Below are 25,109 nucleotides of genomic sequence, written 5' to 3'. Positions count from 1 at the left end.
TATTTATAGCTGTCCTTTCTAGCTATTTAGAGACTAACAAACTTTTTTATTGTTGACTTTAATGGAAATTCAAACAAGAATGTTTGCATTCATTATAATATACTGCCAAAAACTGCATTAGTTTCCACTGATGCCCATTAATTTGATAAATGTTTTGTCATTTGTACCATTTGCAATGTCAAAACAAGTTAGTTATATCTTACTGACATTTTTGACAAGTGCTTTAACTCTGGCAAGAAAAAAAAAGGCATTTTATTTGCTACAACATAAATTCACTATTGCTTATTGAAAGTTTGAGCCAAACAAGAGAAGATTAGTACATGTCAGAAGTCTTGCAAGATTCAATTTAGGATTAATGGTAAATAAATAAATAAATAAATAAAATTCCCCCCTACTCTTTTTTATAGAAGTGCTCATATTCTGTAGTAGAAAATTTATAATGTACCTGCATAATCTGTTCTTGCATAATGCCCATCCTCCGATTTAGTTGTTGTAGTTGTGTTATCTGTGTTAAAAAAGAAAATTAACAATTAATATTGATTAATTGCTTCTTAAACATCTAATGTCAAATTTATAATTTTCCACCAATAGTACCTTCACTGTCATTTAGGAAATGTTACAACTATAGTTCTAAGCTACCTTTATGCAAAGACAGATTTACATCAGTTTGCTTGAGAGCAAATAATAGAATGATATCAGCTTTCTAGAGTTTGGGACAAAGAGAAGTTTGACAATTATAGCGGAGATAGATGGATAAAGGAATAACAAGTCAAAAACCAAGGAAATGTTTCTTTCTGAATAAGAAACAAAATAGAACATTCTTATACATCCTGCTTTAAAAAAATGTACTTGTAATATGTCTATTGATTCAATACATAAAAGTGGTGTGATTTGTTTTTAATTTCAAGGTTTTCTAATAAAACCTCAGATTCTTTGCTAAAGATGACTTTGACCTTTCCCTCCCCACTGCGCAGGGAGAATGTTGGCTGAATATTGGCTTCTGTGTTTACGGCATTGTGAAGATACAGTCCCATTATATAGGAAAAGATATGGGCTGCTGCGGATAGGCTCTCGAACTCCTACACTCACCACGAATGCTACAGTAGACTCTCCTACCAGTTATAAATCAGAATTGTCTTCCGGAAAGGAAATAGCTCGCCTAATAAGGAGTTCTCTTCACTTTTCATTTCTACACTAAGACTAAAAACATTCTTTGAAATGAGTTTTGGTACAAACATTACCTTGACATCGACCCAACGACATGACTTCAATTTTCTCCTGTTTCTGGCACGATGCTTCTTTGATCTGACACGCGTTATCGTAAGACTTCCCATCAGAAGCACAGAGGGGATTGAAGTGGGTTTGAGAACAGTCGATGTTGCACACACACCTAAAGGAAGAGAGGGGTAAAGATGGGTGAATGGTGATGGATAGTAACTAGACTTAAGAAGGCGGTCACGTCCAAGTGTATACAAATATCAAATTACAAGCTCATTTACCTGAAACTTATATAATGTCATATAACAATTCACCTCAATCGATAAAAAGAAAGAAAAAGTGGCGTCGGTATGTTGTTATCACGTTATACAGAAAAGAGAAAGTGGGAGGACTGCCAGGTTGCCAACATACAAGTCAGCAAAATCGAATTGTATCCTTCCAGGGATGCTCCTTCACTCTTCTACCTGAGATGAAAAGAAGCACAGAACTAACTCACTGAAAATAATTCAGAAGACTGATAAAAGGATTAAGAAAATTTTAAAAAGGGAAAATGCAGAAAATAATCATCAGTAAATCTCTGCCATTGGAACTTTAAAAACATGTGGGTAAACCATCAAACCGCCGTGCTGATGTCGGCACAATTCGAACAGGCTGAGGTCGCCCTAAAAGTCTGCTTTACCGCTTCCTCAGATGGGGTCTTACTGTGTTAACTTCTATTCTCGGGGTATCTGAATGGTGAGCGCGTGAGGAAAATGACGCAGAGGACATTTGCAAGAAAGCAAGCCGGGAGATTGCTTGGAGCACAATCAGGAATTCTCTCTCTCAGCTACATGGGAATGCGCGTGATGTGCTAAGCGGGAATCTTTGGTGGTCCTTACCTTGCGGGGAGCATAAAACAGTTCGAGAATGAAATGAAAGATGTGGCTCTCTCTTCAGAAATACTCATACTCACACAAAACAACTTTTTTTGCATAAAATTTTAGAGTGTGAGCCCCTTGAACCTGTCCCATGGACCCCTTCCCCAGATACATACTGTTTTTTTCTAATTCTAGCTTTAAATAATAAACACAAGTTGATTATCTCTCACGACGTTAATATTTTTCTATAATATACATAAAATAGTGAGTCAGTGAGGATTAGGTTGCCTGAATTAGAAGAATGAGACATATCTAGCACACTTTCTATGACTTTTCCTTTGTTCTTCTAATTCTCTGTATTTTACAGTCTACTTTGTCACTCAGAATATTTTTATGTGTATAAATATGTTATAGCCTTAAAATAAAAACTTGCATTTTAAATTTCTATTAATATTTATGCTATTTTTCTAAATAGATTATATGCTTCACTCACATCTTACTTCTGTAGATCTTACTCAGAGCTGGGCATGTAATATGATGATTACAGTAACAACTAGCTTACTACACGCTGGGTTCTTAACGTGCGTTGCTTTATTTAATCTTCACAACAGCCATTTAATAGACCAATGATAGCGCAATTATAAGGTCAGGAAGCTAGTAAATTGTGGAACAAGGACCACCCATGGACGTGTTAAAGTAACATATAACCCCTTTCCTCTCACCATAGGTTGTGTATTAGAATTTCCTGGAAAACGTTTAAATATACCGATTTACAAGCAGGTTTCTGGGCCCCAGTAACTCTGGGGGTAGAGCCTAGGATTCCGCCTTCGTAGGTCGTCAGCCTGACACCAGATTCACCTCCTGGGAATCACTGCATGATCCATTTGTTGAATAAGTGAGAGAGGGTTTGTCTACACACCAGCGCTTCTCAGAGTGTGTCCTTAGGCCATCTGGATCAGAATTACCCAGATCGCTGTCGAAAGTGCTGGCAGAAGTAGTGCCAATGCCCTTAATTTTTTGTCAGAGAATTGCTTTAGGAGCACTTGATTATTTTTACTTTCACATACTTAGGAACAAAGAGCTAGGACAGATGGTAACCATCTCTGAATGCTTAAGTCATCGAGTGGTTAGTTAAGTGGTGATCTGACCTCGCCCCGATGTTCCTCCTTTGGCATTGGAAAGATCTGAGATTGGTAGCCGCCTACGTGTTCAAGAGCTTTTGGTCCTTCTCACCGCGCCTTTGGGGAAGTGACTTTGTAGATCAGCCTTGTTCTCCTTAACCATTTGTAGTAAATAAAGAGGTGAGGAGACGGACATTGTGTTTTGTTTTGTTTTTTGAAGTTGGTTCTATTTTCCCTTCAAGACAGTTTATTGTTGTTGTGTTAGACTCTGGGGACTATCTCCTTGAAAGACATCAACATAATTATCTGTAACTAATAGCAGAACAGAGAGAAAATCATGTTTTCTTGTCTATCTAAAGAGTAAATTATATAGGATATTAGGGCTCTGCAGGTATCCTCAAATTATTTTTAGTATCTGAGTTTATTAAACTTAATTAGTTGGAAAACTGTGCAGGATTCCAGGACAATAGTCTGAAACTCTGCTGATAGTACCTGAATTATCTTTGTACTCCCTGCACCACCCAGTACTTTGTATACACTAGTCATTCAGTAACTGCAGGTAGTAGATAAATAAATGAAATGAATAAATATAATAACATGGTCCTATATTATTAAAAAAGGATGCAATAATATAAATTATCATTACTATATCATCAAAAAAGCAGACAGAGGGTAGCTAAATCATTTTCTTGGCAGATACTAAATGTTCTCACTGAGCTCAAATAATGACAATAATAATAGTAGCTCACTTAATGAGAGTGTCATTATGCTTTATACCCCGTTACTCCTTTCATCCTTCTATCTCTCTGAGGTAGCTACTATTGCTGTCCTCAGCTTACAGATGAGAAAATTGAAGCTTGGAGAAGTCAAATAGCTTTTATGGGGAAGAACTTAATTTCCAATACAGGCAGTTTCATGCCAGAACCAACACTGTTCCACACACTGTTCAGTACAATGAAAAAGAAGGCAAACCCAAATTCCTAATATTAACTAATTAAAGGAATACTTTGGATGAATAGGACTTGAAAAAATAAGGCTATGTCTACTCTTGGAATATTTATTGTGGTTTTATGAATCTAAGTCATAAGGCCTCTTAGTCTCTGTCCTCCCAAACAGATGATCCCAACTTTGTAGTATCATAGGGATGTATCAGCGCATATTCATTTGAAGGCATTCTGAATTAATACCCGATTCTTAGAATGAATAACAAATGATATGAATTAAGTGAATCTGACTACTTAAGACATCAATTGTTTATACTACTTTATCCTTAACAAAATTTGATATGAAGTTGTTTCTACTTTTTATAAAAATATACATTTAGACAGACACACACACATGTACACACAAACGAACACTCCAACTTACTCTAAGTTTTAGCACCAAATCTTTTCCAAGTAGCTCTTTCAAAACTTTCAAAGAGCCTGGAATATTCTAAAGTTCGGATTCATGGGGCAGAGAGATTTTCGTGTTGATATGAGTACGTGAATTTGCGTACGTGTGTGCGGAGAATGGGCTCTGTGGGGGCATTTACTGCGTTCTTAACGTACCTGTTTACTAATTTATGCCTTCACTTTCCGCAACCTTCTTAAAGGCAATATGTCTTTTTTACCTTTGAATTTCTGGAACCTGGTAGAGGGCATCACAGCAAGTCTTTAATAGGTGATTGTTGAATGGCAGGATGGACGTGGAAGTGAAAGAGGATAGTTATCGTCTAGACATGAGCACACAGGAGGAAGAACCAGTGATCTGTTCAAACACACTCACCTAAGTCTGTGCTACTTGGAACTTGAAAGAGGCCACCCGCCTCCTTGAATTTGTGTCCCATAATGGAGACAGGGCACCAGCCCTTAGTGACTCAGTGACAGCAGAGTACAGTTGTGAAAAGGACAGGTTTCACCATGCAGGTCACTACTTATATTTTGCAGTATTCAGGTACAGGTTTTAAGAACCAATATAATTTAAATATGGTAGTGACTTGTCAGTTTATGGCTGTTTCAAGCCGCTGAAAAATATAAGGCTCCGATAAAAAGGTGACGGAATTATCATACAGTGTAACAGTGAAATTGCAGGTCACTCCGCGCTGTAGCAGCTTATGTAAATTAATCCGGGGTTTTTCTTTTTACAGAAATGAAAGGCAGATATTTTTAAAAGCAGAAACTATACCTTCTTCACTGCTTTTGGCAAATAATTGCATTATTATTCATTCTGAGAGGAGTAACTAGTTAATTACAGCATGTCACGAGTAGTTTCTGTGAACCAAGGATTTGTAAGGCTGAGGACTGCATGGATGCCTTTAAGGGTGTGTGTGTGTGTGTGTGTGTGTGTGTTTTCTTTCCTTTTCTTCTTTTTTCCAACCTATCTCAGTCTTTTGACATTCTGACACTGCGATTACATAGATTTCTTTTCTTCTAGGCTACAAAGAAAAAGAATCAGCCCTACTTGAAAATAATAATTTTTGGGTCTGTATGTGGAAATACTACCCTCTGAAATCCTTCAAAGAACATTAACATTGACAGAAAACCTTAGTTCTCTGAATTGTAAGGGAGAAGCGGAGCATCTGCTGATTTAGAAAGACCACTTGATGGAGTAAAGAACTGAAATTACGGGAAGTAAAAGGTGGTGTCTACGATGGCCCACATGTGTTCATAATTATCTCATGAACCTTCTGGGGGTCTTGACATTCATTCAGCTCCCTGCCTCTCCTGAAACGGCTCCTCCGAGGACGTTCTGCAGTGGGTTAAGGAAGCCTTTCCCTCACATTTGGGAACGCCTCCTTGCCCTCCAGAGTGTGAGGAAGCCAAAGCCACCAGGTAGAAATCACTTATTCATGTGTCTGGCTGGTGGCTGCCCTCGAATTTCACCAGATTTTGTTTCATCTATTAAACATGCCGTCACTTGCTCCTCTCCCAAGTTCCTTGACTTGCCCATTCCAAATTTTGTCCATTCAACATCGCTAATCAGTTTTAAAGTACCCAATTCTCCTGCGGTGAAGACTGCTTTCTGGGTTGTTTTGAACCTTGACTGGTCTGTGTCCCTTGGGCCTGGCTGTCCCTGGGGCTATTACGCAGACCCTTTCTGGCCCGGCCAGAAAATGAGGTCAGAGCCTCTGCCTGTGCTCTCCACAGAGCCGTAATGCAGGAGCGGCATTCTATTAATAACAGAGAAAACAGTGTGTCTTTTTCATTCAAGACTCTTGTGATACTTTAAGCCCATTTACTCATTAACTCTCATGGAACTCCTTTTGATGGAACTTGATTATAATTATTTTACCTGTACAGAAACTACAATTCAGGAATGCCTGGTTTGTGAGGGGAAAAATGAAATAAGAGATGTGAAAATCCACTGAAAACAAAAAGCCTCTATACAGAGTGTGGAAAAGCACTGACTGGGAGGTAAGACTACCAAATCTGCTACATTGTTACTCAGGCAATATATGTGAGCTTGTTTTTTTGTTTTTTGTTTTTTGTTTTTTGTTTTGTTTTTAAATTTGAGAAGGGCAATCCTTTTAGCTTTGAAATCTAGGAGGAAGAAATAATGCCCTTCTCCAGACACATTACCAAAGACTACAGTGAGATTTTCCAAGGCGGACGTGGGTTATCCTGTACACAGAAAAAGCTTAGTTGCCATTAATCTCTCTCCCTTTATAAGGAGGTAAAGGATTGAAGCTGGTCTATTAGATGGAAGGTTTTGGGAATATTGAGAAAAAGCCTAGAGCAACAGATAGCCTGTCCACGGGGGTCTGAATGAAGAGAAATTAAGCTGAGAGACCCTTCTCTGGGGTGGTGTCAGAACTTTCAAAAACAGAATCATCTGTTGAACAAGTGGGACTATTCCTGGGTGACAGACTGACGGCCGTGTATCAAAATGATGTCTAATTACAATAAAGGCAGACGGGGAATGGGACTCGAGCCTGGAATTTGCTCTCAGACAGACCTGTGTTTCACCGACGCGATCCGTTACTAGCTGTATGGCATTGAACTAGTTACTTAACTTCCTCGAGCTGATGAAAATGAAGATACTGACTCAAGACTGTGGAGATTAATTGGAATAACGCACATAAGCTGTTTAACGAAGTTTCTGAGAAGTTGTAATTAACCAACAAATATTGGTCATCATTAACTTTTGGCTTAGTGGTTTCTAATCTTGGATGCGAAGAAAAACCTTCTGTGGAATAGCTCAACCTTGAGCGGCCACCCAGAGATTCCCACTCAGGAGGTCTCGTGTGAGGCTGAGTATGAACTAGAGTCATCCGAAATCCTGCAGAGGATTCTGACGTGCAGATGTGGGGAGCTGGAATTACAGAAAATGCTCCTCCTTGCCCTCTAAGACCAAGAGATTTTCTAAGTTAGTATATGTGACATTCACATAAGAAATTCTGATGCACCGGGTCTCAGGTAGGTCTCAGAAATCAGCATTTTCAGCAAGTTCCTTTGCTCTTTCTCAGGCAGGTAGCTTGCAGAGTCCATTGAGAAACCCCGAACATCTTGGCTCCAAACACCCTTTTCTCTGTCCCCTTCATTCCGTCAGAAGGAATTTAATATTCTTGTTTAATGAACATGATTCAGTGGCATGTATTAAAAGGCTTTCCTCCGCATGCTACAGGGGATGCACCTGTGGTGTGAGGTGACAGGGACAGGTGCCCTGTATCAGTGCCCTGATACTAAGACATCATTGTGGAGCAGTCAACAGAAGTGATCCACCGACTGAAACCGAGGGAGGGTGGTGGGAAAGGACGTAAAAGATGCGGAGGGCTCCCCTGTGCCACATGCCGAGTCCAACTCCAAGACCGACACTCCCAGGTTCTAATGCTCACGAGATAAGGGGTTAAAGGAGGAAACTGAACCATCTCCAAAGGTGAGTCGGGTTAACCGACGTGTGATGGAGCACACGCAGTGGGGGAAGGTGGGAGGCAGACCCCAGCAGGAGCTGGGAGCCGCCAGTAGATCAGGCTGATTGGAATGAACTCTTCTGAACCAAAGTGGCGGGACGCAGCGCTCTAGACAGATTGCAAATGACTCCGTTCTGTCGAAGGAGTGGCCTTTATCTTCTCCACAATGAAGAGCTGCGGAAGGTTTTTGGGGAGAGGGTGAAGAGAAGGTCAACGTGATAGAAGGGGTGTTTTACGGAGATGACACCTGCAGGGGAGCGCAGGCAGAGGGACCGATGGCCAGGCTGTTGCCGTACACTTGGGGGCTCGCAAGGAAAACCCAGGGCAGCGGTGTTCCCTCCAAATGAAGAAAGCAAGAATCTGTGGCGCTTAGTGACTCCCCACTTACGCTATATTATAGTGAGCTACTAAGGCACGGATGTCACCACCATGCCCCTCCTGCTCTCCCTTTCCTGCCTTTTTCCTGATTTGTGTTGTGTTCCAAAGAGGAAACTGATGAGAGGAGCAGCCAGGCAGCTGTGTGGGGCTCAGGAAGACGTGATTTCCTGGTAGGGAGAGTTTCCTTTCTTTGCTGTTGGGACAGGGGCAAACAGAGCCTTGTCACGTAAGCGTCCTTACCTGCAGTTTAAGGAGAAGGAGTCTTAGTAGTAACGTGTACTCTGCCTGGTTCCGGGGCTGATTGAAGACGACTGCTCTACTGGCAGTGGGTACCTGGTAGTGCCTGTGCCCCGAGAGCAAACAAGGCTCCCTCCGAGGCAGCAAGTGCCCCGGGGCCCCTCTTCACGCAGACAATACAGTCGAAGCAGGGTTGACTGGGGCTCCGTTTTCGTGTGTCATGCTTGCATTTTTCCTCAGGATTATGTTTTCCTTTCTGAAGCGGCTGCATTTACATCTTAAAATAATCAAAGTAAACAATTCTTCTTACTCCTATACGTTTTTAAAAGTATCTTGAAGCAAAAATCCCTCATTAGCATCATCCGTACGCTCTCGCGCATTAAGCCGGAAAACGTATTCAATAACCAAGGGTGACTCTGGTTACTCCGAAGTGTGGCCGCTCGGACTGGATGGCGCTTACCACACAGAGAAGGCACAAAGCATGCAAACCCCAGAATGAGGAGTTGGAAGTTAAAACAATACAATGAACTCGGCATTTGAATAAGGAGATGTACCGAGTTCGCGCTCTCTCCCTTGGGTCAGGATCCCGCTGCGTGACCCGGCACGTTCCTTCAGGCGCAGCGACAGGATTCCTACAGTCATTCCTACAGTCATTCCTACACGCGTCCCTGCACGCGTCCCTGCACGCGTCCCTGCACGCGTTCCCCGGTCCATGGTCATGTTCACGCACTGGCCCTCCCGTAGGCTTTCAACCGACCGAGGACTTCCAGGAGTAAATATGTATGAACGTCATGACAGTCTAGATTTTCCACAAAAATACAGTTTAATATCATACCCTTGGATTTCAACCATGAGATATAAAAAAAGTAGATGAGAAAGAGCTCTGCGTTGTGATCAAACGGCCAGTTTCAAAGTCCTGTCCAATGCATTGTCCCGGTGGTTTTCATGACGATGGTTTCAGTGCTGGCATGAACTTACTCCATTCATAATTAAAATTTGCATTAAATCATCTCCCTTATGCTTATGTCATCCTTTATTTTTCATTTATTAATCTCAGGGTCAACATAATTTAAATGTTCTTAAAATAACATTAAATGTACAGGATATCAAAAATTTCAATATTTGAATAATGAAAAAATATAATAAAAATATTCACGGGGGGTGCATGGGTGGCTCAGTTGGTTAAGTGACTGTCTTTGGCTCTGTGCATTTACCCGGTGTCGGCGGACGGAGCCCCGAGTCCTGCTCCCTGCTTAGCAGGGAGTCTGTTTCTCTCTCTCCCTTTGCCTCTCCACCCATCCCACGCTCTGTCTCTCTCTCAAGTAAATAAGTAAATAAATATCTTCACAGGAATATTCATAAGGACGGTACGCTATAACCCTACAAAGGGAAGCTGGGAAATATGACTAGGGAAGAAGGCTGCCCTAACTTTCTCTGTCATGTTATGGTTCTTGAGAAACAATCAAAAACAAATATGCTAAAATGTTTGTATTTGTTAAAACTAGGTGCTGAATGTCCAAATGTTATTTTTGATAATTTCAAAATATAAAAAATAAAAATATTAGATTAGACATTTTGCTCAAAATGATTGAATTACCAAGCCTGGTAAATATTTTTTTGCACTGATTTGATCTGGATAATATATTTCTAAATTGTTTAAACAAAATTAAAAAAAAAATATATATATATATATCCACATGTGTATGGAGAAATCCCAAGGGAATAAAGTCACATTTCTTTGTAAATAACTATTTAAAATTGATCTTCTGTCCATATAAAAATGACTTTCAAGAAGAGTTTGTGATACGAAGAGACTCATCTCTGTGTTTCTTCCTCTCCCCTCGTCTTACTTGTTCGCCCACTGGAATGTGAAACTCGCGAACACATGGTGGCATTTTCGTCGGCGGGTCCTCGCCAGCATTCTGCGCTGACTTCCTGCCGCACTGCCGGTGAGTTCTGATTGCTCTGAGGCAGGGCTGTATGGCAGTGCTGTCGGCCAGGAATAGTCCTGAGCTATTCTGAAACCCTTGGGATGAAGGACTCTCAGTTAGAAATGTTTGAACATTTTGCCTTGAAATGAGAATACTGTAGTTTCTCAAAAATATCAAGCTTAAAAGGTAAGAAGGGGAAGCAGGTACGCCTGCCTCCCTGCAGCCAGCTCCGGGGGAAAGTCCTACTGCTGAAGGTGGTGGGAGGGCTGCCGCCATGACTGCCTCTCTTCGTCCGTTTCTGTCTTCTTTCTCCTCTTAGGCATATCCGTTTCCCTTTACCACCATCTCATTTAATTCAGTCTAAACCCCTCCGTGCAGCTGAGCACCTGGCTGGTGTGAGGGACTGGGCTCAACGTCAGAGACGCCAAGATGGCTGGGTGATCCCTATCAGTTACAGAGATATCAATTAAAGGAGAAAAACAAATGTCTGTAAAATGGTGTCATCAGAGCGAGACTTTGTGGGAGTGAACAGCATGTTTTGAGAGCACTGAGGGGTAATAATAGCTTCTACCTTGAGGCTCTAGAAAGGTTTCATAGAGAATGTGACCCTTGAACTTGAAATTTAAGGGGGGGGTAGAATTTCCACAGATGGTTTCCATTGATGACTTGTAGCCAGAGGATTTGAAATCCATCACTCCTCAGAGAGTACCTCCCTAACAATCCATTGCTCATTCTTGTCCCTCGGTGGATGCCTCTCCTGTGTGTTCATGTACACAGTAAGGGATACATCAAAACATTTTTCTCCTTCCCTAAAACTCTTGTGTCACACTCCATGTCAGAAATGACAGCAAATATGTCCTCTTCGGGGCCCAAGGTCACAGAGGCTTCTGGAAGTCAGGCCAGGCCACTGAAAGAACCCTACTTAGGAGACAGGGCTCTGGGGTCTTGCTTGGACTTCTCGTTCTCCAGCTGTTGGACCTCTGGCTGCAGGGTACTGAAGGACAAGCTGACCTAGTAAGATGATGTCCAGGGTGGTCGGCTCTAAAATTTTGACACTTTTTTCCCCTGAAAATCATATTTTTAGTTATTTCTATTTATCTAGCACATCCTTGCTTCCTATCATCTTACAGCCTTTGCTGTTTCTTCTCTGCTGACGCCTCTCTACTAAATGAGTTTGACATTTATCAGAATGCTTCCCTTCTTGGGATGATGTTTTGCTACTGGGTTGTTTACTCTTCCATCATCCATAGCCTTACCCACTTGCCCTCCAACCTGTCCTGTGTTACACGTCTCTGCCGTTGACTGGGAAGAACATGGACTCATGCATCGTGTGATAAGGGCCTCAGCCCACTGTTGATCTAATAAATGCTTGACAAATAAATAATAGATGCATTAAAATCTTCCTTCTGCAAGTTGCTTGACACTTCTGTTAAAGTGGAAAATAACTCTTGGCTCATAGTAACATCTACCTCAAAAGGTTCTTCTGAGACTATAAATCAGAAAAAGTGGAAGCAACTTCACAGGATATTTGGTGTCTAGCTGGTTCCATTGCTTCCCTTGGTCGTGGAGAGTTCATTCTTCATTTTGTATTAAATTGGTCTAGTCCTTGCCGGGCTGGCCACCAAGCTACAATATTTTTCCACATACACTTAATTAATCAACAGCAGATAAGTTTGACCCAATGTAGATGAAAGAACTACTTGCCATGCATGTTTATCTAAAATCCATAAATTGAGTTTTTTTCCTGTCATATTTGGAAGTACAAAAAGATTAATCTCTCTCTCTCTTTTTTTTTGTTAAAAAAGAAAGAAGCTATTAATCGATACCACTTCTAATGTATTCTATTTTATTTTATTATTGTATTTTACTTTGGAGGTGGTGGGGGCAGGACTGGCAGAGAAAGAGAGAATCTTAAGCAGGCTCCATGCGTACTGTGGAGCCTGACACAGGGCTTGATCTCCTGACCCTGAGATCATGACCTAGGAGGAAATCAAGAATCAGACACTCAACTGAAACACCCAGGCACCCTTAATGTATTCTATCTTAAAGATGAGATATTTGGCATTGTCCTCTCGATTTTAATATCTTTAAATTTCATGTAACTTTCAAAAAGTAGAAACCTATTTACCTGAATTATTTTAAACTTACTTATCTGAGTTACCAGAAATATTATAAATTCTTGTAAAATTTTAGAATACCATTAAACTGAATAATGCTAAAAATAAGTTTTTCACTCCTACTTTTTTTCCTAGCCCTTGTTATCTCTGTCCTCTTCTTCCTTATCTTTCTCTTTTTACTATTTGCTCTCTCTCCAAAGTGTGTTGTCTAAGTTCTTAGGAAAACATTTCCTGCCATTGATGGAGTTTACCATCTAACAGAGAAGCTTACTGTTCAGAACATGGAAAAGTTCAAAATTCCTGCCACTAATATGGAAAAACATTTTTTTTAAATATGTTGTCTATTAAGATGATGTGAATGTATTGTATTTATTTGTGGAGACAAAATAAATGAAAGAGAGATGAATCTACTTGCTTTTAAATACAGTAGAAACAAACTCAATTTATAGATTTTAGATAAATATATGGAGCAACATGCAAAAAGTCACATTGAATTCTTTTGTTCTCATTCATTTTTTCGTGCTAGAGTTATTTGCTAATGATGCTATTCTTTTTATTCTAATTAAAATGTCTACATTTCTGTTCTTAGGCATGGCTGTGCAAAATGGTCCTGTTCTTGGTTTCATATTGGAAGACTTTTTAAGCTGCTTAATCAAATGTGGACTTTGTTTTAGTAACAGTGAACGGCCACTACAGGAATACAGTTTTGTTTTGTTTTTAAGGGAGGATTTTGAATTACTTCTAAGAGGAACAATTGTTTTAATGAAACCAATAAGCTATTGACTATAACCAACATGAGAATTATAAGTATACTTATAATTTGTTTTAACTTTGTTGTGACTATGTATTATATATAGTATCTATTAGGGATCTGATTTATCCTTACTCATGCTATATATATCCATTTCATAAACTGTTAATCTTCTATCTTAAGAAAGTTATATTACAATCTCTTTGAATTCAAAACACTACTTCTTATCATATATTGTCTTTTTTTTTCAAAGTAAGTAATTTTAAGTGCCATACTATAAATGAGCATATCATAAAACATAAATAAATTCTATTTAAATAAATCAGCCTACAGTTGATTATAATTTTAAAATGTCAGGCAGGCAGACTTGGGGCTTGCTGGGATCATTAGCAGACACAGACCAAGGCACCAATGGGACCAACGCCAGGAATCCATACAGGATGCGCTCATTACTCATCCAGATGTTGTATCAGTCAGGGGCCCCTTCAACATGAGCTGGAGTTCAAGCTCCTATTTTCCTTGATAAAATGTTAGCCCTAAATAAATGGAACTGTTCTGTTCTCTAGTTTGTGATTTTTTTCTAATATGGAAAAAAACCCACTTTTAAAATGTGAAGTGCTAATCAAGTTAACATAATATAATTAAATATACATAAAACTTCTAGAAAGAAATGGGATGACTTTAGTTTAGTATTAATACTCCTAGATCGGAGAGTAATTGGGATCACAAGATATTCAAAATATTGCCCTGAAAAAAATTGTCAGTATATAAATTGGAATACCAAGCTATAGAAAAATTAGTAAGAGTACATACAAATTAAAAATAATCTTTTCCGAACATAGATTAAAAAACTGGGCTAATCCAGAATGAGGACATTATGACGCTCAGAATCAAAACCCAGCTCAAGACACGCAGCACATTCTCTGTGCTCTCCAGGGACATGAAGGGCCTCTCAGTTGCTCTCTTTCTCCTCTGCCTCCCCCGGGTCAGTTCACAGCACAGCCCCACGTGATGCTTTCAAAATGCAAATAAGATCAAATCATTTCCTTGCTCAAAACCCAGCAAAGCCACCCCGTCAACCTTAGAAAAAAATCTGTGGTTCTTACCATGGCTGAGGCATAATCGGACCCTGGGCTCCCTCCCCAACTGCATCTCTTGTCCATCTTCTCCACCCTCTCCTGCTCTAACCACCCTGGATTTTCGTGGCTTCCCAAGCACGCCTTGTACGCTTCTGCCACTAGGATGCTCCACCAGCTCTTCCCTCTGCCTGGCGTGTTCTACAAAATGACCTTCACAGCGAAGTCCTCCCCGTCCACCCTGTCAAAACCAGCACACTTCCATCGCCGAATCCTGACATTCTACTGCGTATTCAAACTGTCTGTTTCCCCCACTTCAGTGAAAGTTCTGTGCAAAAAGTGACTTTGTCTGTTTTGTCTCCTGTTATTTTTTTTTTTTCAGGCGTGGAACAATTCTGACACACAACGGGCACTTAATAAAGATTTGTTAAATAAATGAACAAATGAATAAATATTCTTCTGACTTTAAAATATGCTTATATTCTAGTGATCGAGACAAAGCCTCGATTTGAATCATATGATTAATTAGATCAATGCATATCATTTTGCTTCAATTATCAAGAAAAGTATTTCTGGTTCTTCTACACAATAAACATCTATTACTTTCTGTTAAAGATTTAGCCCACTGTGGATGTGCGGTAAACGTTTGCTAAATAAATGCAGTGCCGCCACGTACAAGTTATTAGGCGTTGATACTTAATTATACATATAAAAAAAGGCCAAGCCTGCCTGTTAGATGCATTAAGTTGTTTTTAACATGTTGATAGATTCGACGCCCCAAGACTCAGTCTTCGGTAAGGATAAAGGTTCCCACAGCCTTAGGGTTCACGTCGTGCATACAATCAACCTTTTCACTATCTGTGTGTATTTTGGGCCATGAAATCCATATTATATAATTTCAACCTTTTTTTTTTTTAATTGCAATGCTTAAAATGGTGTGGACTCCCCACCTGTCAGAATCTTCTTATTCTGAACAAAAACTCAAATCTTCTTTCCTTTAATGATTATTTAATTTGTACCAACTTTTGTTATTATCCTTCACATCCTCCATCCTTTGAAGTACGCGTCAGTGTTTACCGCGGCGGTAGGGAATGATTGAAGATTATTGTCTGCCGTAAGCCGTTGCCAATCCAGCAGTTTCTTCATCTTTAAGTGATTCAATTTATTTGTCTAATTTAAGTAATTTGGTCATTGGATCATTCTGATCTGAATTCCAATTATGCTTCTATCAACAGATCTATTTCATCTTAAAGATGCAGCAGCAACTCCTGACAACTGAATAGACTTGGGTCTGTATTGGTTCAAAGTGCTCTCGGCAGGTTTCCAAATTTAGACAGAACAAGGAGACAAATGTGTGTCCATGTATTACTTGTATTACATGCAACTATCACTAAATTGTGAATAGGAACCGGGAGGCATGTTAAATACTGCATAAATATCTTGGAGTGAAAGACCTTGCATTTTAACAGACATTTTTTAAATTTGGACTGGTTTCTGGAGGCTCCTAGTTAGAGGGTCTACTCCGCAGTAAATGTGGGTAACGAATGAGCAAATGCAAAGCAGACAATGCCACCCTTTGCTCAGCAAGACTTCTTGGGCAACAGCAGTGATCTACTTCTCAGATACGTATGTGGTGCAGAGGCAGACGGCATGCTGCTAGGGTGGTTTTAGGTAATACTAGGGATCGGACTCTATGTTGCTCTATAGAGTTATACTTACAAAAATGATTTAAAAAGTTAAATCTAAAAATTATAACTGTGACTTGTTGGAATATTGTTAACGGAGGGAAATTAAGATGTTTGAATGGCATTCTAGAGGCTGTCATCAGACTTTTTTTGCCAGGCTACTAAGGACGAAAAACCGGTTACAGGGTTTCAGATGTTAATTCCGAAGGGGGTCCATTTGGCTACATATTCGGCAACATGTGTGTCCCTCTGAAAGAATTTATGATTAAAGGCTGAAGCTGGGACAAAATTGCACAATTTATAGTCTATTTCATTGAAGGCTGAAGAATGACCATCTTTTTGATAATGTTTTTAAATCACAGGAAACAAGCCTATTAAATACACTTTAGAGGAATCTTATTTAAGCAACCCATACTAAATAAAACATCTACTATATTTTTAAAAGAATAATCCATATGCAGGGAACAATAGTCATTTAATAAGCAGAGCAAAACATATGAATAATAAGTGTGGCATTTGGAAGACAATTCCTTTCTACGGAAGGTCCACACCATTTTACTTGGTATCATTTTCAAGAAAGTGGTACGAAAGCTGTCAGGTAGCTTGAGAGACTAGGGTCTGTCCTCTTTTCCTTGAAGCATAATGCCAGTGTCACAAAATGTTGGTGTTGTCTCACTATATCATAGCACAGTGTCATAGTTCAAGCAATCACTGTGTCAGCCTAACCTAACAGCAGCGTACACTTGCAGTCATAGATAATGAAAAGTTTCACAGGACGAGACATTTCAAATGAATGTTGGCAGAATATAAGGTCTATCCAGAGATGAACCGATATATCTATACCGTATCTGGAGACACACAAGAGGATACTCCCTTTTTAACCCATAATTTCTATAGACTGCTTTAAATGGAGAATGATGACCCAGTTTTCGCGTGGTGGCCAGATCATAAAAAAGAACTTGCATATGGACCAGAGATGACAGAATCCCATGAATTGAGAGGTATAATTAACTCTGTTAACAAATTATTAGGAAGAGACAAAGAGGTATTAGTCTATGGAAAACTGAAAGGGGATGATTTTCACTTCCAGTCAACATCATGTAACTAGTGAATTTATATCTACCTTTGTTTATTAACAATTTATAATTAGATTGGTCAAAGGCCATTTACTCTTTCAATCTCTTTGAACACTATAGTTTGACCACAGTAACCCAAAACTCTTTGACAACTCTGCGTAAAGCATTCAAACGAATAAGTAACATAATTTTAATCCTATGCCTCATCAACGGGGACACGGACTGTGACTCTCTGATACCCGTGGTCTGAGAGCCTGCCCTCAACTGGTGAGATGCGCCTAGGACCCTGTGAGTTCACCTCAGGGCCTTTCACACTTTCATACATGATCTCTTCTAGCAGCTGGTGATCAGACGTTCAGAGAAATCAGACATTTCTCCATTTCAGCCAGCAAGTGAGATGCAGAGTCCAAAAGGTGCTTCCCTCAACTGGAGAAAGAAAAAAGAAACTAGGTTACATTTTCTTCAACGTTACCGAATTTTACATCTTCCCCTGGGTCATGATAAGGCAGCAGGGCAGAGAGCCATAAAGGAAAAGTTACAAAAGGCAGACTCTTGCTGTACTCATTCGTCCAGTCATTTACTCCGTAGATTTGTGCTCAGTATCTGACTTGTAGCCGCCTTGTTTTGCTTGTTTTGTTCTTCTTTCTTTCTTTCTCTCTTTCTTTCTTTCTTTCTTTCTTTCTTCCTTCTTTCCTTCCTTCCTTCCTTCCTTCCTTCCTTCCTTTCTTTTTCTTTCTTTCTTTCTTTCTTCCTTCCTTCCTTTCTCTTTTTCTTTCTTTTCTTTCTTTCTTTCTTTCTCTTTCTTTCTTTCTTCCTTCCTTCCTTTCTCTTTTTCTTTCTTTTCTTTCTTTCTTTCTTTCTCTTTCTTTCTTTCTTCCTTCCTTCCTTCCTTTCTCTTTCTTTCTTTCTTTCTTTCTTCCTTTCTTCCTTCCTTCCTTCCTTCCTTTCTTTTTCTTTCTTTCTTTCTTCCTTCCTTCCTTCCTTTCTCTTTCTTTCTTTCTTTTCTTTCTTTCTTTCTCTTCCTTCCTTCCTTCCTTCCTTCCTCTTTCTTTCTTTCTTTCTTTCTTTCTTTCTTTCTTCCTTCCTTCCTTCCTTCCTTCCTTCCTTCCTTTCTCTCTCTCTCTCTCTCTCTCTCTGTCTCTCTCTCTTTCTTTCTTTCTTTCTTTCTTTCTTTTTTTTTTTTTGGATGCAAACGGAGATACGCCTCTACCTACAGTTACGGGCAAAGGGCAACAACTAATGAGAGCGCGCTGTTCTCCGGGCGCAGGCGAGGGGCAGAGGCCGCGCCGGGGTGGCGGTGTCCGCGCTTCCCGGGGGAGGAACGAAGCCGAGCGGCACGGAGCGGGGCGCAGGCGGGGCAGGCCGGGGCGCAAGCTGCGGGGAAGAGCCGGTGCCCAGGCTCGCAGGCGGGAAACCTCTGCCGGAGGAGCTGCGGGTGGCTCGGCGTGGGCGCGGCCGAGCCGGGTGGAGCCCCACCGCCCAGGGACCGGAGCCTCACGGGCCGGGGAGGCTCGCGAAGTGCGCGGCGCGGGGAGGCGGTTCCGCGGGCCGCCGGGTTGGTTGGAAGTTGGGGCCCCGAGGCAGCGAGACCGGTTCCAAGCCGCTCCTCCGGGCGGCGCGGACGGCGAGGCCGGCAGGGTCTGATCCCCCGTAGGCGGCCGACGCCTCGGCGCCCCTTTGCCCTTCCTCTGTCCGCATTCTCCCTGCGGTCCTGTCGGCTCCGCCGGCCCTGCCCGGCCCTGCCCGGCCCGGCCCGGGTGAACGCGCGCTCTGCAGGTTGCTCTTCAAGCCGGCCCCATCCCCCGTCGCTCCCTCGCGCAGTTTCTCCGGGAAATGCCTGCAGGCTCAAATTTTCCTGCCCCGCCCAGTTTCCACTAGAACCCAAGGCCTGAAGTCCAGCTGCCCTCCTTGACGTGCCCGCTCAGGTGTCTCACAGGCACCATAAATTAACATTAAAAATTAAACTCCTGTTCTTTTCCCAGAAATTTACTTCTACTTCAGTTTTCGCACCTACATCAACCACATGAGCAAACCAGAGCCGAGCAGGCCATGTTGGTGACTTTCTCTCTTGCCTCTCCCCACATCTACTCCTCCCTGTCCCCTCTGCCACCGAAGATGGTGAGCTTATCTGAGGCCACAGATGCTGCTTGTTGGCAGACTGAGAGCCAGGGACTATGCAGGGTCTGGGGGGATTCATGATTCTGTGACATTGATAAGCTCTGTTGAAGTGTGAAAAAAAAAAACAACGCAAGCTCTATTAGGGGCGATTTTAATTCCTGTGGCCTCAGACTCTCTCAGTCAATAAACAGATATTCTAATTGGTAAAGTCATTGAAAATAGCCAGAAAAAAATTCTATATAACTATTTTAGACTTTTTGCTCAGAAAAAAATTAAAAGTGGGTCAACATTTTCCCTTTGCTTATAAGCCTTTAGCTTATCCTTATTACGTTTTTTTAACTTTATACATTAAGATACCATAAATAACCACTTCCTGATTCTACTTTCTTCTCAGTTTTGCTTATTCACACTCTGAGCATTTAATCGAGTGTGTTTGTCTTTCTTGCTCTTGTTTTATTTTATTCAATCATTATTTAGAAGGGGATTTGGTTGCCTTTGTCCAACCGAATTGACATTTTGCAGTTGTCACTGTCAGATGGGTGTTGGCTGGGAATGACATTAGATCTTCTCTTTCCTTTCTCCCTCTCTTGCCCATCCGCACTCAAGTCCCCTGATGATTTGTCTGTGAAACTTTGATCCAATTCTAGTACAGTTTTTCCATGAAATTAGACCAATTACATTTTTGGTTTATATGCAGTGTTTTTTCAAGGTAGCAAAATTAACTTTGCGACATTTATGAAGTAACCAGGATATACTAAGATCTTAGTCTTAATCCATTGTACCTATGGAATCAAACCAGTTCCTTCCAACCACAACAACAGCAATATTATTACGTAATATTGTTACTCTCTATTACACACCTTGCACAACATCTACTGTAATTCTTGGTATTTATTTTAAGGCAAAACATTCTTGGAAATAATTCTTCTGGACGGGAAAATCTGGTGAAATTGTTATGCTAACATTTTCTTTTATTTATAATCTTTTTAAAAAATATTTTATTTGTTTACTTAAGAGAAAGAGGGAACGGAAAACATTAGAAGGGGGAAGGGCAGAAAGAGAAAGACACTCTGCTTAGCAGGGAACCTAATGTAAGGCTTCATTTCAGGACCCCGGGATCATGACCTGAGCCAAAGGCAGACTCTTAACTGTCTTTGGGCACCCCTATAACAACATTTATTGTTATAAGTTAAAAAAGGTAAGTAAATATCTAGAAGTCTACCATTTTATTACTTGTCACTATCTGGATGGTTACTAGCACTGTCGCAAAATACTGTGTTGAATGAGTATTTTTTTTTTAATATTAATGGTCACCTGCCAACTGTTTGATTTCTTTAAAAGAGGAGAGCCATTAAAGTAGATGATGCCTTTTTTACATCTATTATAGGAACTCTTAACATACAAGATGTTAATAGATTACTGAACACAAAATCATTGAAAAGTATTAGTAATATCTTCACCTACATATGCTAGGTAGAATTTATCTTTTCAGCTCAGAGTGCCCTCAGATATTTAAATAATGGACCCTGATCTAACTCTAGTTAAAAATTTTAAATAACAACAATTAAAAAAACCCCACCTTGCATATCAGGAAATTAACTTTGACATTTCTGAGCTTAAGGAAGGAAAAGATAACTCTACCATAATGGATGTACATTTGAAAAAAAAAATAATGTTAGTGTAAAAATAGCTTTCAAAATTTGTTTTCAGAATTGCTTCCTTCCTCTGAAATGATGATTATAACATGCACAAGATATTGCATTTATAAATATTGTCTTTTTTTTTTTAATCTTCAGGGCTCTTGTATTTTGTATTGACTTTTCATGATAGTTTATCTATATTAAAGTTTGCATATTTTTCTTTACTGGGGATAAAAAGCATTTAGAAGTTGCTAGATGGCAATTCAAGAGGCCAGAAAATGTTAGTCAAATAATTAGAATAATACATAAATAAACTATGCTCGAAATGATCAGAACATCACATGGAGAACTGGTTTTGCATGAAGAGAATTATTTTAAAGGCCTTCAGGTTTCATAATATCAAGAAACTTACTGTAATCCTATTTTTGTTTGCTCATGTAGAGAATGTGTTCTGTTTTGGAAATGTGTCTGAGGCATTACACATTAAAATAGTAGGTTTCATACTATGCTTTCAGGAAATGATTCTGTTGGGAGCTCAACCAACATGTTCTGCCACTAAAATAAAATAATAACAGTTTTTTTTCCAATTCTCAGAAAACCAGAATTTTTTTAAGTTTTTCTCTTCCACTTTTTTTTTTGTTTGTTTGTTTCCTTGGTTCTACAGTTTGTAATTGGCCTGAGCTGCCATATGATGAAGAAATGAATGAACCAAGAGTACCTAAGAGAGGAAATGGAAATTTTATTCGTTAGTTCTCAAATATATGTTATGAATCATTACTCTTTATGTGTAGAGACTTGCATACACACAAAAAGAGTCATGTTTCTGCAGGTGAATTTCCTCCTACTTCTTTCAATTAAAATACCATTATTTCATGGAAATCTGCAAAGAACGTCATAACGTGCAGATGCTCAAGCATTTATGGACGACTGAGAATGCTGAATTAAAATCCTAAACTTATTTATTAGACTTTTTAAAAAATTTTTTTGGGTGTAAATTGCAATCTAGAGATTTTGAGGTATATTTGAGAACCACGATTAACTATGATGACAGCACTTTCCATTGTTTGGCTCATTTTCTCTGAAGTAGCAAAGAAAATACAAAGATGTTAGAAAACACATTAACTCATGTCTGTGCTGGGGAAGTTATTTTCAAAAAGCTTTATGTTAAGTGACACTATTAATGGCTGCACATCTAATCTAACTCAAGACCTTGAAGATGGTCTCTGGTTTGCATTCCATTAAAAGTTTTTAATAAGATTTCAACAAAAAATAATAATAAAAAGCACTCCATTTCACCTTTGCTTCCCCTTAACAATTCAGAGTATCAATTATAACATAACCTTCATTTGACTTGCAACCATCCCTGTGCTCTCAACAGCATATTAAATTGTATGTGAACACTTTAAGGGCAAAATAAATGTCTTGTTTTACTTTTTAACTTTTGTTCCATTTTAGAGTGACCTTTCCAATATGTAACACTGAACTCTATCTACTGAATGGTATTTATAAGCATTTGTCTTCTTATTTTTTATGCATTTTGAATAGCTGAAAAAGTATTTTAAAGAATTAAAAATACATATTCTTTATTCACATCTTAAAGAGAGACTGCATTTCTCCCAATATGGGTGTTGTCTTTCTTTCTAATACTATTTTGAGACTGGAACAGTTGCTTAGTGAACTTCCTTTCATTCTACCAGTCATTCATTGGCCTAGGAGAGGTGATCACAGGATTCTTAGAAGAAATAGGTTAAGGCAGAATGTCAAAGAAAAAAAAAGGAATTTTGATTATTAAAAGATCCAGAGCTTACCACCCAGTTGAAGGAGTGTAGAAGTTAAGGAAACGGAAGAAAACTTGCAAAGAGAGGAAAATGAAAATCTATGGGAAAAGCTGGAGGATAGAACAGCTGGAGGATAGTACCCAGGGACTATCATTTTTAAAAGCAAACTCAGCAGTTCCTACCCTCTGTTGATCAGTGAACAAATATACCATTAATCCACTTTCACAATAGTGTTTCTCAAAGTCTGGTCTGCAAAGAGGATGAGAGGATGAAATGAGGGCCTTTGGGAGTTTGCTGCAAACAGCAGGGTCAGCCCCAGTGGAAGCAACAGTATAAGGCACGGGGCTCCAGACTGATTAGAGCCAGGATCGTTTGCCTGGAGGGTATCGCTGTTTCAGGAATATTTTTGTTAATTTAACTTAACCATGTAGAATATGAAACTGAGTTTTTTTGTTTATTATCGATGGACTGTCTAAACATTTGCATTTGGTGAAAAAAGCTTCAACATAGCTATCAAGTGACACCCCCAAAAAGACCTAATCCCTTATGTTATACAAATAAAAGTTCATGCTACAACAAGGATCTTACCAAATTAATTTATAATCTATTTTCCTTTTTGTTGTTGTTACTTTTTATAAAGGGAAGATTTAGTGAATGGTATCTTGTCTACATATGCCAATGATTTTAATTAACAGGGAATGAAACTGCTGGCTCTTTCCCCCCTAAAACTCAGTATTTAACTTCTTATACATTAAGTTAACCGATTTAAGGAGGATACGAACAAAAACAAAACAAACATATTCCAGAGTACCTAAAATTTGTGGGCTGAATTTGGTGATTAGAACTGGGAAGCAAAGTTTAGGAACCACATGAAGTAAAGCGTGGCAGGAGTTGGGATCAAAGAGGGCCTTGGATTTTGTTAATAGCAAGGATTTAGGTGAGCCTAAAGACTGTCTTTTTAGTTTCATGGTAAACCTGGGCCTCTGATCCAAAGAACTACAATAGCGGCACTTGGGTGGCTCAGTTGGTTAAGCGTCTGTCTTCAGCTCAGGTCACGATCCCAGGGTCCGGAGATGGAGCCCCATATTGTGCTCTCTGCTCAGCAAAAAACCTTCTACTCCCTCCCCTTCTGCCTGCTGCTCTTCCCTGCCCCCCCGCCTTGTGCTTGCTCCCTCCCTGTCAAATAAATAAATAAAGTCTTAAAAAAAAAAAAAAAAAAAAAAAAAGAAAGGACCATAGTATATCAGAGGCCAATTTAAAGGATGACTATGGCTGGACATGAAATAAAGTGATATAAAAATAAAACTTATGAATCTAAGATTTAGGACTCACATGTACCATAGCCAAGAGTGAAAGAATGTAAGAAGATACAAGAAATTTGGAAAATTGCCCAAAGGGTCATCATAACCAGGAGCTATGGAGGATTTTGAACAGAGAAAGAGCAGAGCTGGACGGGGGTGTGGGGAACCTGACAAAATAGTGAAAATCTGAGTGAACCGGGTATCTTCAAACGGGAAACGCATTCAGGAACTTTACTTTTGGCTCATGGCTTAGTTCTCTCATATTATTAATTGTTTCACTGTCATCTGGAATTAAAATTTTCAGAGAAGTCGAAGGTCGCTCTCATTCTGTTCCATTGTAGGTACATAAGCTGGAACTACATCTCCCAGAAATCCCTTGCCTGCGTGGGTTCTGGGCCACAGGAAAACCGGCTGGAAGTGAGCAGATGATATTCTGGAAGGACAGGTGCGGCTGCAGGACACACTGATGGTCACTGATTTGTTGCTTCCTCACTTCACAGTGGAGCAGCAGCTGAGCCTTTCGCGTCCCAAGCTCCCACTAGCCTCCCTCCTTCAGCTTCTCTGGTCCTAAGCAAGGGGGTGTCCAGCTCCACAGCAAAAGGGACAGACTTCGGCACATCACCTGCATTGCGGAGGCTGGAGGCTTTCGGAGACAGATGTGTGTTCCAGGGGTCTCCGGCACTTCCAGGCTGCCCCGCTGTCTTCCTTGTCTCTGACCCAGCTGTCCTTTCTTACTGGCGACTCTGCGGACCTGTAGCAGTGTCACCGCCAACACCAGGTGCAGAGGCGGTCACCCTCCCTCCTCCTTCTTCCCAGTTCTCACGAATGCGTAAGGTCTTAGTCCCATCTAAAATCCCTCATTCTGTAGCATTCGCAGGGGTGCTGCTTTCTCAACTGAACCCTTTCGAGGGAGTAGGTAACTTGTTTCTTTCTA

The 25,109-nt window shown here is 40.1% G+C and overlaps 1 protein-coding gene across 1 annotated transcript in view; it reads right to left on the bottom strand.

Moving 5' to 3' along the window:
- TMEFF2 (transmembrane protein with EGF like and two follistatin like domains 2) overlaps positions 1-25,109 on the bottom strand; it is a 230,847-nt gene that overhangs the window by 47,221 nt on the left and 158,517 nt on the right. Inside the window, exons 6-7 of the mRNA XM_032860195.1 lie at positions 1,242-1,390; positions 446-505 (exon numbers count right to left, since the gene is read on the bottom strand). Coding sequence (XP_032716086.1) covers positions 446-505; positions 1,242-1,390 — 209 coding nt within the window. The remainder of the gene's footprint in view (positions 1-445; positions 506-1,241; positions 1,391-25,109) is intronic.

The sequence above is a fragment of the Lontra canadensis genome, unplaced genomic scaffold, assembly GCF_010015895.1.
Source record: "Lontra canadensis isolate GAN:19392208 unplaced genomic scaffold, GSC_riverotter_1.0 scaffold18, whole genome shotgun sequence".
NCBI lineage: Eukaryota > Metazoa > Chordata > Mammalia > Carnivora > Mustelidae > Lontra > Lontra canadensis.
This window is presented reverse-complemented; position numbering and strand designations above follow the sequence as displayed.